The sequence below is a fragment of the Convolutriloba macropyga genome, chromosome 1, assembly GCF_964194025.1.
Source record: "Convolutriloba macropyga chromosome 1, txConMacr16.3, whole genome shotgun sequence".
NCBI classification, from domain to species: domain Eukaryota; kingdom Metazoa; phylum Xenacoelomorpha; order Acoela; family Convolutidae; genus Convolutriloba; species Convolutriloba macropyga.
This window is the reverse complement of record NC_134468.1, coordinates 83,522,627-83,539,032: the sequence shown is the minus strand read 5'-3', so window position 1 is coordinate 83,539,032 and position 16,406 is coordinate 83,522,627. Positions and strand designations below refer to the sequence as shown.

The window sequence follows — 16,406 nt, the reverse complement described above, 5'->3', positions numbered from 1 at the left end:
CTGTTTGCGAGTGTGTGTGTGTGTGTATGTATGTATGTATGTGTGTTTCCGTGCACGCGTGTGAGACCTTGAGCTGTTGACAATTAACTGAAGTTAACAACTACATTGAGTTGCTTTAATGCAATACTGATTGTTCTTTTTACATATAATCATTCCTAATGCATTGATTTTTGCATATCCCAGATGGCCGATGATTTGGTAAGCATCCGTTGTTGATCAAAATTAATTAGGGTGGGCAGGTCTGAACTGGTCTTAAGGTTTGTAAGGTTTTGCACAAATTTCTTTCATTGTCTCAGACTCTTTTCCTGCAATTCAGTTATCCTGCTGACTTTTCTTCGATAGAACTTTCTTCGCTTTTCTTCGCTAAAACGTTCTTCGCTTTTATTTGTTAAAGATAACTTTCAGAAATGACTGCTTTACCAATAAAAGGACTGCAGCAAAGCTTTAAAGCTGAGATCCAGAAATTTGAGCAACAAATTATGGTTGCTATTGAACGGTTGCAGACGGCGTTGAGTTATTCTGTCTCTCAAACGAAAAGCCGAGAGTCTGACGGAAGGAAACTCACTTTTTGTTCTCACTTTTTTTCTCACTTTTTTTCTCACTTGTTCACTTTTTTCTCACTTTTTTTCTCACTTTCTTTTCTCACTTTCTTTTTTCACTTTCTTTTCTCACTTTCTTTTCTCACTTTCTTTTCTCACGTTGTTTTCTCACTTTTTTCTCACTTTCTTTTCTCACTTTCTAGCTTTCGTTTCTCATTTTTTCTCACTTTCTTTTCTCACTTTCTTTTCTCACTTTCTTTTCACTTTTTTCTCACTTTTTTCTCACTTTCTGTTCTCACTTTCTTTTCTCAGTTTCTTTTCTCACTTTCTTTTCTCACGTTGTTTTTTTCCTTTTCTTTTCTCACTTTCTTTTCTCACTTTCTTTTCTCACTTTTTTTTCTCACTTACTTTTCTCACTTCTCTCACTTTCTTTTCTCACTTTTTTCGCACTTTTCTCACTTTCTTTTGTCACTTTCTTCTCTCACTTTCTCTCTTTCTTTTCTCACTTTCTTTTCTCACTTTCTTTTCTCACTTTCTTTTATCACTTTCTTTTCTCACTTTCTTTTCTCACTTTCTCTTCTCACTTTCTTTTCTCACTTTCTTTTCTCACTTTCTTTTCTCACTTTCTTTTCTCACTTTCTTTTCTCTCTTTTCTCACTTTTTTTATTTTCTTTTCTCATTTTCTCCCTTTTTCTCACTTTCTTTTCTCACTTTTTTTTCTCACTTTCTTTTCTCACTTTCTTTTCTCACTTTCTTTTCTCACTTTCTTTTCTCACTTTCTTTTCTCACTTTCTTTTCTCTTTTTTTCTCTTTTTCTTTTCTCACTTTTTTTCTCGTTTTTTTCTTACTTTTCTCACATTCATTTCTCACTTTCTTTTATCACTTTCTTTTCTCACTTTCTTTCTCATTTCCTTTTCTCGCTTTCTTTTCCATTTTTTCCTCCCTTTTTTCTAACGTTCTTTTCTCGCTTTCTTTTCTCACTTTCTTTTCTCACTTTCTTTTCTCACTTTCTTTTCACTCTTTCTTTTCACACTTTCTTTTCTCACTTTCTTTTCTCACTTTTGTATCACTTTCTTTTCTCACTTTCTTTTCACTTTCTTTTTTTTTCTCACTTTCTTTTCTCTTTTTCTTTTCTCACTTTCTTTTCACTTTTTTCTCACTTTTTTCTCACTTTCTGTTCTCACTTTCTTTTCTCAGTTTCTTTTCTCACGTTGTTTTTTCCTTTTCTTTTCTCATTTTCTTTTCTCACTTTCTTTTCTCACTTTTTTTTCTCACTTACTTTTCTCACTTCTCTCACATTCTTTTCTCACTTTTTTCGCACTTTTCTCACTTTCTTTTGTCACTTTCTTCTCTCACTTTCTCTCTTTCTTTTCTCACTTTCTTTTCTCACTTTCTTTTCTCACTTTCTTTTATCACTTTCTTTTCTCACTTTCTTTTATCACTTTCTCTTCTCACTTTCTTTTCTCACTTTCTTTTTTCACTTTCTTTTCTCACTTTCTTTTCTCACTTTGTTTTCTCTCTTTTCTCACTTTTTTTCTCATTTTCTTTTCTCATTTTCTCCCTTTTTCTCACTTTCTTTTCTCACTTTCTTTTCTCACTTTCTTTTCTCACTTTCTTTTCTCACTTTCTTTTCTCACTTTCTTTTGTCTCTTTCTTTTCTCACTTTCTTTCCTCACTTTCTTTTCTCTTTTTTTCTCTTTTTCTTTTCTCACTTTTTTTTCTCGTTTTTTTCTTTCTTTTCTCACATTCATTTCTCACTTTCTTTTCTCACTTTCTTTTCTCACTTTCTTTTCTCACTTTCTTTTCTCGCTTTCGTTTCTCACTTTCTTTTCTCACTTTCTTTTCTCACTTTCTTTTCTCACTTTCTTTTCACTCTTTCTCTTCACACTTTCTTTTCTCACTTTCTTTTCTCACTTTTTTATCACTTTCTTTTCTCACTTTCTTTTCACTTTCTTTTCTCACTTTCTCTCTTTCTTTTCTCACTTTCTTTTCTCACTCACTTTCATCACTTTCTTTTCTCACTTTCTTTTCTCACTTTATTTTCTCACTTTCTTTTCTCACTTTCTTTTCTCACTTTCTTTTCTCACTTTCTTTTCTCACTTTCTTTTCTCTTTTTTCTCACTTTTTTTCTCATTTTCTTTTCTCATTTTCTCCCTTTTTTCTCACTTTCTTTTCTCACTTTCTTTTCTCACTTTCTTTTCTCACTTTCTTTTCTCACTTTCTTTTCTCACTTTCTTTTCTCACTTTCTTTTCTCTTTTTTTTCTCTTTTTCTTTTCTCACTTTCTTTCTCGTTTTTTTCTTACTTTCTTTTCTCACATTCATTTCTCACTTTCTTTTCTCACTTTCTTTTCTCACTTTCTTTCTCACTTCCTTTTCTCGCTTTCTTTTCTCATTTTTTTCCTCCCTTTTTTCTAACTTTCTTTTCTCGCTTTCTTTTCTCACTTTCTTTTCTCACTTTCTTTTCACACTTTCTTTTCACATTTTCTTTTCTCGCTTTCTTTTCTCACTTTTTTATCACTTTCTTTTCTCACTTTCTTTTCACTTTCTTTTCACTTTCTTTTCTCACTTTCTTTTCTCACTTTTTTCCCCTCACTTTCTGCTCCCACTTTCTTCTCCCACTTTCCTTTCTCATTATCTTTTCTCACTTTTTCTCACTTTCTTTTCTCATTTTCTTTTCTCATTTTTTTCCTCCCTTTTTTCTCACTTTATTTTCTCACTTTATTTTCTCACTTTATTTTCTCACTTTATTTTCTCACTTTCTTTTCTCACTTTCTTTTCTCACTTTCTTTTCTCACTTTCTTTTCACTCTTTCTCTTCACACTTTCTTTTCTCACTTTCTTTTCTCACTTTTTTATCACTTTCTTTTCTCACTTTCTTTTCACTTTCTTTTCTCACTTTCTCTCTTTCTTTTCTCACTTTCTTTTCTCACTCACTTTTATCACTTTCTTTTCTCACTTTCTTTTCTCACTTTATTTTCTCACTTTCTTTTCTCACTTTCTTTTCTCACTTTCTTTTCTCACTTTCTTTTCTCACTTTCTTTTCTCTCTTTTCTCACTTTTTTTCTCATTTTCTTTTCTCATTTTCTCCCTTTTTTCTCACTTTCTTTTCTCACTTTCTTTTCTCACTTTCTTTTCTCACTTTCTTTTCTCACTTTCTTTTCTCACTTTCTTTTCTCACTTTCTTTTCTCTTTTTTTTCTCTTTTTCTTTTCTCACTTTCTTTCTCGTTTTTTTCTTACTTTCTTTTCTCACATTCATTTCTCACTTTCTTTTCTCACTTTCTTTTCTCACTTTCTTTCTCACTTCCTTTTCTCGCTTTCTTTTCTCATTTTTTTCCTCCCTTTTTTCTAACTTTTTTTTCTCGCTTTCTTTTCTCACTTTCTTTTCTCACTTTCTTTTCACACTTTCTTTTCACATTTTCTTTTCTCGCTTTCTTTTCTCACTTTTTTATCACTTTCTTTTCTCACTTTCTTTTCACTTTCTTTTCACTTTCTTTTCTCACTTTCTTTTCTCACTTTTTTCCCCTCACTTTCTGCTCCCACTTTCTTCTCCCACTTTCTTTTCTCATTATCTTTTCTCACTTTTTCTCACTTTCTTTTCTCATTTTTTTTTCTCATTTTTTCCTCCCTTTTTTCTCACTTTATTTTCTCACTTTATTTTCTCACTTTATTTTCTCACTTTATTTTCTCACTTTCTTTTCTCACTTTCTTTTCTCACTCAATTTTATCACTTTCTGTCCTCACTCACTTTTATCACTTTCTGTTCTCACTTTCTTTTCTCACTTTCTTTCATTTCTCACTTTCTTTTCTCAATTTCTTTCTCGCTTTCTTTTCTCATTTTTCCTCCCTTTTTTCTAACTTTCTTTTCGCTTTCTTTTCTCACTTTCTTTTCACACTTTCTTTTCACACTTTCTTTTCACACTTTCTTTTCACACTTTCTTTTCTCAATTTCTTTTCTCACTTTCTTTTCACTTTCTTTTCTCACTTTCTTTTCTCACTTTTTTTCTCACTTTCTTTTCTCACTTTCTTTTCTCACTCACTTTTATCATTTTCTGTCCTCACTTTCTTTTCTCACTTTCTTTTCTGACTTTCTTTTCTCACTTTTTTTCTCACTTTCTTTTCTCACTTTCTTTTCTGACTATCTTTTCTCACTGTCTTTTCTCACTGTCTCTCACTTTCTTTTCTCACTTTCCTCACTTTCTTTTCTCACTTTCTTTTCTCACACTCTTTTCTCACACTCTTTTCTCACACTCTTTTCTCATTCTCTTTTCTCAATTTTTTCTCCCTTTTTTTCTCACTTTTTTTCTCACTTTTTTTCTCACTTTCTTTTCTCACTTTCTTTTCTCACTTTTTTTTCTCACTTACTTTCCTCACTTCTCTCACTTTCTTTTCGCACTTTTTTCGCACTTTTCTCACTTTCTTTTGTCACTCTCTTTTCTCACTTTCTTCTCTCACTTTCTCTCTTTCTTTTCTCACTTTCTTTTCTCACTTTCTTTTCTCACTTTCTTATCACTTTCTTTTCTCACTTTCTTTTCTCACTTTCTCTTCTCACTTTCTTTTCTCACTTTCTTTTCTCACTTTCTTTTCTCACTTTCTTTTCTCTCTTTTCTAACTTTTTTTCTCATTTTCTTTTCTCATTTTCTCCCTTTTCTCTCACTTTCTTTTCTCACTTTCTTTTCTCACTTTCTTTTCCCACTTTCTTTTCTCACTTTCTTTTCTCACTTTCTTTTGTCACTTTCGTTTCTCCTTTTCTTTTCTCACTTTCTTTGCTCACTTTCTTTTCTCACTTTCTTTGCTCACTTTCTTTTCTCACTTTCTTTTCTCTTTTTTTTTCTCTTTTTCTTTTCTCACTTTTTTTGTTTTTTTCTTTCTCTTCTCACATTCATTTCTCACTTTCTTTTCTCACTTTCTTTTCTCATTTTTTTCCTCCCCTTTTTCTAATTTTCTTTTCTCGCTTTCTTTTCTCACTTTCTTTTCTCACTTTCTTTTCTCACTTTCGTTTCACACTTTCTTTTCTCACACTGTTTTCTCACTCTCTTTTCTCAATTTTTTCTCACTTTTTTTCTCACTTTTTTTCTCACTTTTTTTCTCACTTTTTTTCTCACTTTCTTTTCTCACTTTCTTTTCTCACTTTTTTTTCTCACTTACTTTCCTCACTTCTCTCACTTTATTTTCTCACTTTTTTCGCACTTTTCTCACTTTCTTTTGTCACTTTCTTTTCTCACTTTCTTCTCTCACTTTCTCTCTTTCTTTTCTCACTTTCTTTTCTCACTTTCTTTTCTCACTTTCTTATCACTTTCTTTTCTCACTTTCTTTTCTCACTTTCTCTTCTCACTTTCTTTTCTCACTTTCTTTTCTCACTTTCTTTTCTCACTTTCTTTTCTCTCTTTTCTAACTTTTTTTCTCATTTTCTTTTCTCATTTTCTCCCTTTTCTCTCACTTTCTTTTCTCACTTTCTTTTCTCACTTTCTTTTCCCACTTTCTTTTCTCACTTTCTTTTCTCACTTTCTTTTGTCACTTTCGTTTCTCCCTTTCTTTTCTCACTTTCTTTGCTCACTTTCTTTTCTCACTTTCTTTGCTCACTTTCTTTTCTCACTTTCTTTTCTCTTTTTTTTTCTCTTTTTCTTTTCTCACTTTTTTTGTTTTTTTCTTTCTTTTCTCACATTCATTTCTCACTTTCTTTTCTCACTTTCTTTTCTCATTTTTTTCCTCCCCTTTTTCTAATTTTCTTTTCTCGCTTTCTTTTCTCACTTTCTTTTCTCACTTTCTTTTCTCACTTTCGTTTCACACTTTCTTTTCTCACACTGTTTTCTCACTCTCTTTTCTCAATTTTTTCTCACTTTTTTTCTCACTTTTTTTCTCACTTTTTTTCTCACTTTCTTTTCTCACTTTCTTTTCTCACTTTTTTTTCTCACTTACTTTCCTCACTTCTCTCACTTTCTTTTCTCACTTTTTTCGCACTTTTCTCACTTTCTTTTGTCACTTTCTTTTCTCACTTTCTTCTCTCACTTTCTCTCTTTCTTTTCTCACTCTCTTTTCTCACTTTCTTTTCTCACTTTCTTATCACTTTCTTTTCTCACTTTCTTTTCTCACTTTCTCTTCTCACTTTCTTTTCTCACTTTTTTTTCTCACTTTCTTTTCTCACTTTCTTTTCTCTCTTTTCTAACTTTTTTTCTCATTTTCTCCCTTTTCTCTCACTTTCTTTTCTCACTTTCTTTTCTCACTTTCTTTTCCCACTTTCTTTTCTCACTTTCTTTTCTCACTTTCTTTTGTCACTTTCTTTTCTCCCTTTCTTTTCTCACTTTCTTTTCTCACTTTCTTTGCTCACTTTCTTTTCTCACTTTCTTTGCTCACTTTCTTTTCTCACTTTCTTTTCTCTTTTTTTTCTCTTTTTCTTTTCTCACTTTTTTTTCTTGTTTTTTTCTTTTTTTTCTCACATTCATTTCTCACTTTCTTTTCTCATTTTTTTCCTCCCTTTTTTCTAATTTTCTTTTCTCGCTTTCTTTTCTCACTTTCTTTTCTCACTTTCTTTTCTCACTTTCTTTTTTCACTTTCGTTTCACACTTGCTTTTCTCACTTTCTTTTCTCACTTTTTTATCACTTTCTTTTCTCACTTTCTTTTCACTTTCTTTTCTCACTTTCTTTTCTCAATTTTTTTCCTCACTTTCTGCTCCCACTTTCTTCTCCCACTTTCTTCTCCCAGTTTCTTTTCTCATTATCTTTTCTCACTTTTTCTCACTTTCTCTTCTCACCTTTTCTCACATTCTTTTCTCTTTCTTTTCTCACTTTCTTTAAGCACGAACTTGAGATTACGTCGTATGTGACGACCTCCCTCATCTACTGTAATAGATTGTTAATATTCACCTCCAATTATGATGGAGGAAGATTGGTCAAGTCCTTCACTTGGACACGTTTGGGTTTTTCATCTCCAGCTTTCGCGCTCCCAGTTGGTCGGTACTTGCAGCACATGTAATCCCCTCGGGGCTGTAAGTGCCGCAGCTCTTTTGAGTATGGGGGTGATGAATCGTTCATTCGTGTTTGGGTGTTGGACTTGGAATTTATAGGTAATTTGGGAGTATAAAATGTGATCTCGAAAGATGCTAATTTTTTTCGAAAAATTAGGATTTAATTCTCATCCGCTCTTCGCCTGTTTTACCGCACCTTAAACCTGTAGATTAATGTTTTATATGAGTTGCGCTCTGCCAATATGTAGAAGTTCGTTATCTGTACAAGTCTTAGCGGTACTTAAATTTGCAAGATAGCTCAGCCAATTAAGTCTGTAATCAAAAAATTGGTGTTACTTGGCGTAATATACTAAACCAAACACATCGGTAACGTAACGTAATACCTCTGGCTGTTGAAGGATGGGCATGGCTTACAGGCCGAGCTGGTACGAAAAAATCTCAATTTTAAACCTATTCTTTTAAATGATTTTCTTGTTATGCTTTTGCGGGCCTGCTAGTTCAAATTAAAAGAATGAAAATTTTGTTTTACTCAACTTCTTTCGAAAAATAACTCAACTTATTTCGAAAAATAAATTGAGTTTTTGTTATTAACTCAACTTATTTTTCGAAATAGCAAAATACCCTGTGTCCAGCTCTAGATAACTGACCTAGCTACTAATTAGCGCAATTAATTTCAATCTATCTCTATCTCCGCTGTGTTAATGTTTTCGGAATCTTTTTCCCGATAATCATTATTCGCAGGTTAACAAATGTAACAATTTTCGCAATTTGTGCTTTTCAGTTCACTCAATTGCTCAATTACACAATTAGTGAATTTATGCTAGGCTTCGTTAAAGCCAGTAAAAGCAGCTTTCTTCCTGCTTTGCGCAAAGTTTATCTTACTATGGAAAGCATTGCGCAAACTTTTGCGCTTTGGGATATCAAAATCATTTTTCACAAGTCAAAGTTAAGAAAAACTGTAAAATCTCTAAAAAGATGTACAGAAACGTGCTTCCATAGGCACTGTAAATCAATTTACTCTATCTAAAATGGCAACTTTCAAATGATTTTTGGCAGTTTTTCAAGCTCTTTTTATGTTGCTAGTCACGTGGTTTTACATGTCAAAATTGCATCTCTGATTGCCGACAGAACGTAAACAGTTTTGCAAAACGTCACTTTTTTAGTGTCAATTTGATTTCGTGGGAAGTTTGTTAACCATGCAGAAATTTTGTCGGTTATTTTGTATCAATAACAGGTTGATTCGAAAACCAATCGCAAAGAGTCTGATGAAATATAGTTAGGTCACAATGTTTATATAGTTCGAGTTTGATTATCACTTCTCGTATGACGATCCCGTACTAATAATAGTTACTAAACATAAGTGATGACAAAAGTGAACAAACAATTTGGCGGCGATAGAATGTAGCATTAAATTTCGCTCGTCATGCTATCCTGAATTCACTGCTTGTTTTGACCTTAGACGCAATTGTTTATCATAGAGCGCAGCCTCAACAGACTGGTCCAACCGCTCATTAAACTTGTCAAAAATTGAATTGAAAGCATTTTTGTTATAATCGAATCACCTTTAGTTTATTATGTCCTTTTTTAGTTACAAACAAGCGGGTTTTGACAATCAAAACTATTGATCTATATATTTGTGGTTGATAACGACTCAGAAATTGAAGTCTTTGAAAAAAAAACAAATTTAACCAATTTTTTTTTACTGAAATCAAAGAAAACTTTGCAAACGAAAAAGTTAAAGTTGGCACATGTTGAATTTTTTCAATAAACTATCAACAATTTCATTAAAAATACGATTGGAAAAGAAACACAAGAAAACGTAATTATCGAGGAAATTCGGATCGGAAGATGATGATGCTAAGTTAGGCTAATGCTGAACTTTTTCCCGAAAATTAGGATGTTTTGCAGATGAAAAGCTGGCTTCTGAAAATTTGTTTTACTTTTAGTTTCTCCTGAAAAAAGACAAAACCGGTCCGTACTGAGAGTAGGTAACAAGTACTCCAAAAATGATAAGAATGAGCAAAATTTGATAAAACATTTATAATTTTTTTAAAAAAATTTCAGAGTAAAATACGAGCATTAGCACTTAACATATAAAATTGGATAAGCTTTTTTATACGTCACTACAGGGAAAAATATGATCTCTAATTATCAAGCGTTTGTCATAAGACTGCAAAAGAAAGTGGCAGATGCTTGTAGAAATCCAATTTTCAATTTAAACTAAAGGAAACTCTCATAAATGTTATAGTACGACACAAAAACCAAAAAAAACAAAGAATGGTCAAATAATTTTTCAAAAAAATTATCAATTAATCAAAACACAAAATGAAAAATGAAAACTCATAAAAACAGAGCTACAACACCTCTAAAAACAAATACAAGTAAAAACAAAAAAGCTTTGTCCTTGAAAAAAGATGTATGAATTGCTTACATTAGAGATTACGCTCAAATTGTCCAAAATGAGATAAAAAGTAGCCGAAATTCAGAATTTTTTAAAATTTTCTATACCAAATTGTTTCAAAAGACCTAAATTTTTAGACTAAAGTCAGTCCAAAAAAGTTTTCAGTTTCATGGGAGGCCATTTTTACCTCAAATTAGAGGAGACTAATATTTGAGAAAAATTAACAACAAGTACAGTACCTACAGAACTCAAATTTAAAAAAAACTGTTACAAAAAGAAATTGTTGAAGCCCTTAAAACAATAAATTATCATTTGAACAGTCGAATATTGTTAATTCAAGGTATTTCTGAATATAAATGAGCCCTTGTTTTAAAGGCACTTTGCGAAAACGCATACAAGGTGACCACAGACAATGATCAGTGTAAAACCAATATTTGAAAAACTCTGCAACCACATATCTTCGTAGCCATAAAACCATCAGCCCAGACAAATGTTTTATTTCCTTTGCTAAAGCTGGATGTCAGATGTCAATAATATGACTAAGAGACACGTTGTCAAAGAGAAAAACAGAAAGGGGCAGAGTTCAAAATGTCGATCAAAGTTTTCAAAACAAAAAATATTGAAGTCAATGTCTACTGATGAAGCCGTCTACTCCTGCCATTATCCAGAATGTGTGAGTGATAGCACTGCAAAAAACAAAAAAATTAGTAAAAATTTATCCGCTGAAATCATACGATATTCACTGGGAATACTTCGTTTTTTACATATGTGCTTTCTTTCGAAAAAAACGTGACCTGTTAATGAGAAGAAACTGAGACAAGGCAACAAAACAACTCCCAAATTTGTCTAATCTCCAAATAAAAAAAATAGAACCCGTGGTATCGAAGCAATGAAGTCAATAGGAAAAAAAATGAAAAGCTATACATCACTCGATTGGAGATACAATTTGTGTTTACTGGACTAAGCAACAGGTCGACAGATTTTCGGAGTAAGTGGCAGATTTCAAAAACAAACTGAGATTTCTTAAAACAAGTATTTTCAAATAGATAAGAGCCATTCGATGTCATTATATAGGTTCAAGTTTACTGTTTAGAGACCAACTGTGACGCGTTTGATTGCAACAGCTATTTATTCCATTTGTAACCAAAACAGATACTCTGTCAACGAAAGGTGATTAATTAAAAATTGAAAGATTCACTTTGCATAATATTTGTTTTACGTTAGCAAAAAACCGGCATTATTTTTATTTCAGAACACACTTAAAAGAAAGAAACGGAAGTAAAATTAGCCTTTTTTGTGTTGATTTGAACGTCTCTCAGCAGTTTGAGGTCTGTACGTCAGGAAAATTGGTACAAAAGTGGGCCAAAGAAACATTTTGGGCCTTTTTTGATGAAAAGAATGCTAAATTTTGAAAAAAAAATAATCAATTTTTAAGCTAAAATTGTCGGATCAAAAAATGAGAAACCATGCTCTGGGTCTGTAGTCGAAACCAATTGCACTATTGTTAACAAAATTAACTAATTATAGCCAAATTAACGAAAAGTGGAGCAAAAATTCCCCAAAATGGGAATGAAAACAAAGGATATCGTTCCAATGGTCACAGAAAAAAAATTATCAGAAACATCTATTTAGTTCCATTTTCTATGCTTAATACGCTTTACGGGCTTTCTAATGATACCACTCATAGCTCTATACGATGAATATATCGAATGGCCAAAATTGACAAAACAAAAAATTCCATTTGTGTATATAGTTCCTCCCTCCACTACAGTGGGTCCGAACAAAAAGCGTGTTAATGAGCACAAAGGTACATTTGAAGCAATTTTTATTCAGGCAGTTTTTGGCTCGAAAATGTGCAATAAACACTAGACATTTCAAGAAAGAATGTTTCAGCGTTCTGTCTTTTTTGCGGGGTGGTGCTAGCGAGCGTGTTGTACGTTGAAGCAGCGGATTATTACAGCAAAAGGGACAGAGATCCAAGCGATGCGAGTGACTACACAATCATGGTTGCATCTTACTGTGAGCCGACGAGTGATGATGGTGAAATTGGGGCATATGTGAACTGGACGTATGGTATGGCATGGCTCGCTCTTCTTTTCCAGATAACTGTCGTCATACTTTTAGGGGTGCTAGCTTGCTGTTGTTCACGAGACCGGGGAAGCCGAGGAGGCAGAAGTAGAAGAAAACGATAGAATAGTTAACACTTTATTACTAATTATTAATATTACAGTAATTAGATTACACAATCAGAATGCTTGAACGACAATAATTTCAATTAATTTGAGGACAAAGAAAGGAACACTGTTTGAATGAAGTTGTATTTTGTTATATTACTTAATTTTCTCAGTCGAAAATAAATAAACAATTTGTGAAAGATTTGTTGAAAATTGCTGTGAACAGAAAGGTCTAAAGAGATGACACTTCGTCAACAGCATTACCATCATTAAGTGTTTCGCTTTTTTGCAATAATGTATTACTAATCTTTCAGACCGTGTTTTGGCCTAGAATCAAAAAAATTGCAATGCGAACTAATTTTTTCTGAGCGAAGGAAGTGTTTTGATCATGCGCTTCGATCAATGAATGACTTTTCGACTTTGAAAGGTGTTTTCGGACAGAATACCGCATATAAATATATATTTTTAGCCGTTTTTTCGTCCAATTGGCCCGGTTTTTGCTTATAAAAGTTTTTTGTAGAAATAATTTTTAGTATAAGACGTATTAATATGTGAACCTCTGAAATTGATACCATAGTGTTTTTGGGTGCCTAATAATGCGTTTTGAATTCTGAATGAGCACATTTCACAATTTTTAAATTTAATTATTATGGATTTTTTCAAATTAACGTCCTCATTTTTTGGATCTTAACAAGGATTCTTTTTTTCACAATATAATCAATCGGTGCATATGGCAATTTACCTTAAATATTTCACGCAATAAAAGCCTCTTTATAACGTGACGTATTTTCGTTTTATAGAACTGTGCAGCTGCGTGCCCGACTTTGGCAGTTTTTTGTCCTGATCTTCACAGTTTTGTTTATTGTTTGTTTCAAATTACAAAAAAAATTTCTTTGTGCACAGTCAGTGATCCTAAATTTCTTTTACTGATAGGTGAATAATTTTGATGTGTTCAGTATTTGAAATTCTGCAAAATTGTTTTGATAAGTGCAATTTTTCCACAATTTTTTTGCAAAATTGTTTCTAAGCTCGAACGATTTTTCTACGCCTTAATCTATTCAGGAGGTTAGGTTTATATCATTAAACTAAAATAGGCAACGTAATTGTTTTTCTACTTCATTTAAAATCAAGAACTAGTCTTTGTTTTTCATGTGTTTTTTGTTTTGTCTTACTCTCGGCATTCCAGCTGGTATCAGTCCATCATTTTTCTCAGTTGTGAAAAAAAATGACTTCAGCTTTTTGATTGAAAATTACTTGCTGTTAATATTTTTCAGGTGCCATTTTGATTTCAAAGGATTTTGTTTTTTCGAAATATTTTCTGTTTCCTTTTTTTTGTCGATCAAATTAATGGTTTTTCAACTGTTTTGCAGACTTTTAAGCTTTTTTCGACGTTTGCCGCATTATTTTGTTTTTATTGAAGTTAGCGATAATGGAATTAAAGCCTCATGCCTGTAGGCTGTATTCAATAAAAAGTTTTCAAGTTTTTTTTCCTACATTTTTTCTCTCTATGAAATTTGACAAAAAATTAATTAGTGTTACACAAGTTTTTCGCAAATTTTCACCTTTCCTTGTTGAGTAAAGATGTTTGTGCGCTCACTCAGGCCTGAATGATATTTTGTTCCTGGATACATTTGAAGAAATAACTCTACAATTCGTTTTCCTACTCAAACTTATTAGACTTGATTCCTTATGAATACTTTGCCTGCGAATAAGTCGGCGTAAAGTAACAAAGCGAACACGACGAGCAAATCAGTAGTCAAAGAAAGAAAAAACTAACTCGAGTCACAGAATTGAGTGCTAATTTTTGATTGTGTACAACATGGCGCAGTCAACTTTTCACAAATGGACCCTTTTAGTTATCGAGCTTTTTTGAGAGAAGCAGAGTTTGGACCTCCCTCATAAAAGGAAAAAGTGCAGACTCAGTTAAAGTTAGTTCTTCTAACGAAAGAAAATATAATTTCTGACAAATTTTTGGGCTTTCAACCAGAACGAGTCCGATTCGCAATTGAACCAATTTATGAATACAACAGCCAAAAATCATCAGCAAAATCAGAAAGCGAGAAACTATCGCGCAACACACTACTGAAGATGAATGGGAAAAACCGTGGTCAACGTCAAGTAGACATCGCTTCGATAAAAACTAGAATCAAGCAGATCGAAAGACAGTCTCATTAATATTCTTTAGCATTGGAATTGAAGGAAGAAGAAAAGTTATTAGCCGCAACCCACACCTCAGAATGGACGTCCTAACAACAGTGGAACTCTGGCGCATCATGGAGAAAACTTTTAATAGACAAAGAAACATCTGGATGGACCGATATATGGGAAAGACAACAAATCAGAAAATGGGAGAATCTATTGAGAGTTTCTGAGGGAAATAAAGGTATTGTCGGAAAATTGTGATTTGGGCAGTCAAGAAAATACTCTGATAAGAGATGTTTATAGAGGTAAAATGCATGCAACCAAAATCCATTGAGAACTCCTAAAAGAGACAGTTAACTCTGGCCGAGCACTACAATTTGTAATCAACATAGATTCTGGTCACCAAAAACAACTTCCAGTTTCGAATAGTCAATACGCACCGCAATTCAATGTTTTTTCTTCACAACGTCAGTTTTGCAACGCAAATCCTTGATCAAATTTCCAAGCACATTCTTGACCCACAAATCAGATTGACAAAACTGGAGCCTATCCTGGTCACCAAACAACAAAGACAAATGCGCTTGCGAAGGGTAAGGCTTGTAACTATTGTGGTTTACAAAACCATTTTTCTCGAGTGTGCCGTAAGAAAATTCCTTGCCAAAAGTTCAATTCAACCGATCCAACTGAAAAAGAGACTATTCAGTTAACGCTATCTCGAAAGTGAACTAAAACCCGGAATACAAATCCAACTATGCTGGCTCGGATGAAATTATGGTAGCAAGCATCGCGAGTACCAATCTTCAAATCCAACCCAAAAATACAACAATACAAAATGGAAACGCAAACAAGGGTCTCTTAATTGACTCTGAAAGTGACTGTAGCATTTTGAACAAGTAACTAGCTACAAAAATCAGCAACAATTCTACTCATGCACAATGTTTATCAGCCGCAACTATGACAAATCTCAAAACTTTTTTAAATGAGCCGATTACTGTAATTGGTTTGTTGCAAACTCCAGTGGCAAGTATAGTTCGGCGCTCTGAGGATGCTGACTTTGTAGTGGCTCGCAATGGCCTAGAACTATACATTGTGGCAATTTGTTAGATGCGCTTGATACATCATCTACTCAAACACTACATCTTAATGAAGGTAGTATGATCAATATTATCGATAAACAGTTTACGTTCAAACTTAATACAGCAAATAAAACTTATTTTCGCGAATTGGAAGTTCAACAGTGCATTTCGCCAAATTAAAATTTTGCAAACGATTTCAACATGAATATCAAAAAGGGAGACGGGTACATATCATCCTACAAGAAAGGGTGAATAAGGAATAAAACTGCCTGATGAGTCACACATAGAAAATTTAAAAAATTGTTCAGAGCAATCCTTCATATCAAACATTGCTATTACAGTTAAGAGAGACCAAACTAAAAAATTAATTCTTGATTCAAAAGTTTTCCAAAAATCCATCCACAAAAAGAAAAATTAGATGCCTAACATTCACATTATTTATTTCTACATCACAATTAAGTTTGAACTATCAAAATTTTTGTCCTCCATAGATCTCAAACAGGCTTATAACCAACTAACTCTACAACTTAAAGCTGCAAAGCACTGATATTTTTTCACTGGAAATGGTGACATGAGAGGCACGTAAAGATTCAAAACTGGTTTTTATGGACTCACTGACTTGCCTGCTGAGTTCCAAAATGTCTTCGATTATACTAATATAGGCCTCAAAAACACTTCGGCTTCCTTGATGACATATCAATTGTCAGCAAAGGTTCTGAAAGAGATCATTTTATATTAGTTACAGACTGTCTTACAAAACTTGATGCAGATAACCTTCATATAATTCTACTAAAAATGCCACATCGCGAAGCCAAAAATTCCATGGATAAGATAGAACGTAACTTCGTCAGGTATTTCCACTAATAATTCAAGAACGTCTGCCATTACTGCTCTTAGCTCTCCTATTACCTATAAAAAAATTTCGCTCCTTGCTCGGTTTCGTACACTATATTAGTAATTTTTTTTACCAATTTTGCTCAAATTTGCCATTCTTCAAAATTGCTACTTCATAAAACGGTGGAATACACCTGGTTTGAAGAACATACTCTACATTTTATTGCTAATAAAAATCGTATTGCAAATCACCCCAAACTTAGATACCAACAACCGC

At 32.8% G+C, this 16,406-nt stretch overlaps 2 protein-coding genes across 2 annotated transcripts in view; both read left to right on the top strand.

Annotated features, from left to right (window-relative positions):
* The window catches only part of LOC142352517 (uncharacterized), an 18,503-nt gene extending 6,235 nt beyond the window's left edge, over nucleotides 1-12,268 (top strand). Inside the window, exon 3 of the mRNA XM_075404870.1 lies at nucleotides 11,797-12,268. Within this exon, the coding sequence (XP_075260985.1) occupies nucleotides 11,797-12,095 (299 nt within the window). The 3' untranslated portion in view covers nucleotides 12,096-12,268. The remainder of the gene's footprint in view (nucleotides 1-11,796) is intronic.
* Nucleotides 1-16,406, top strand: part of LOC142352206 (uncharacterized) — a 354,267-nt gene that overhangs the window by 142,245 nt on the left and 195,616 nt on the right. The window lies entirely within an intron of this gene.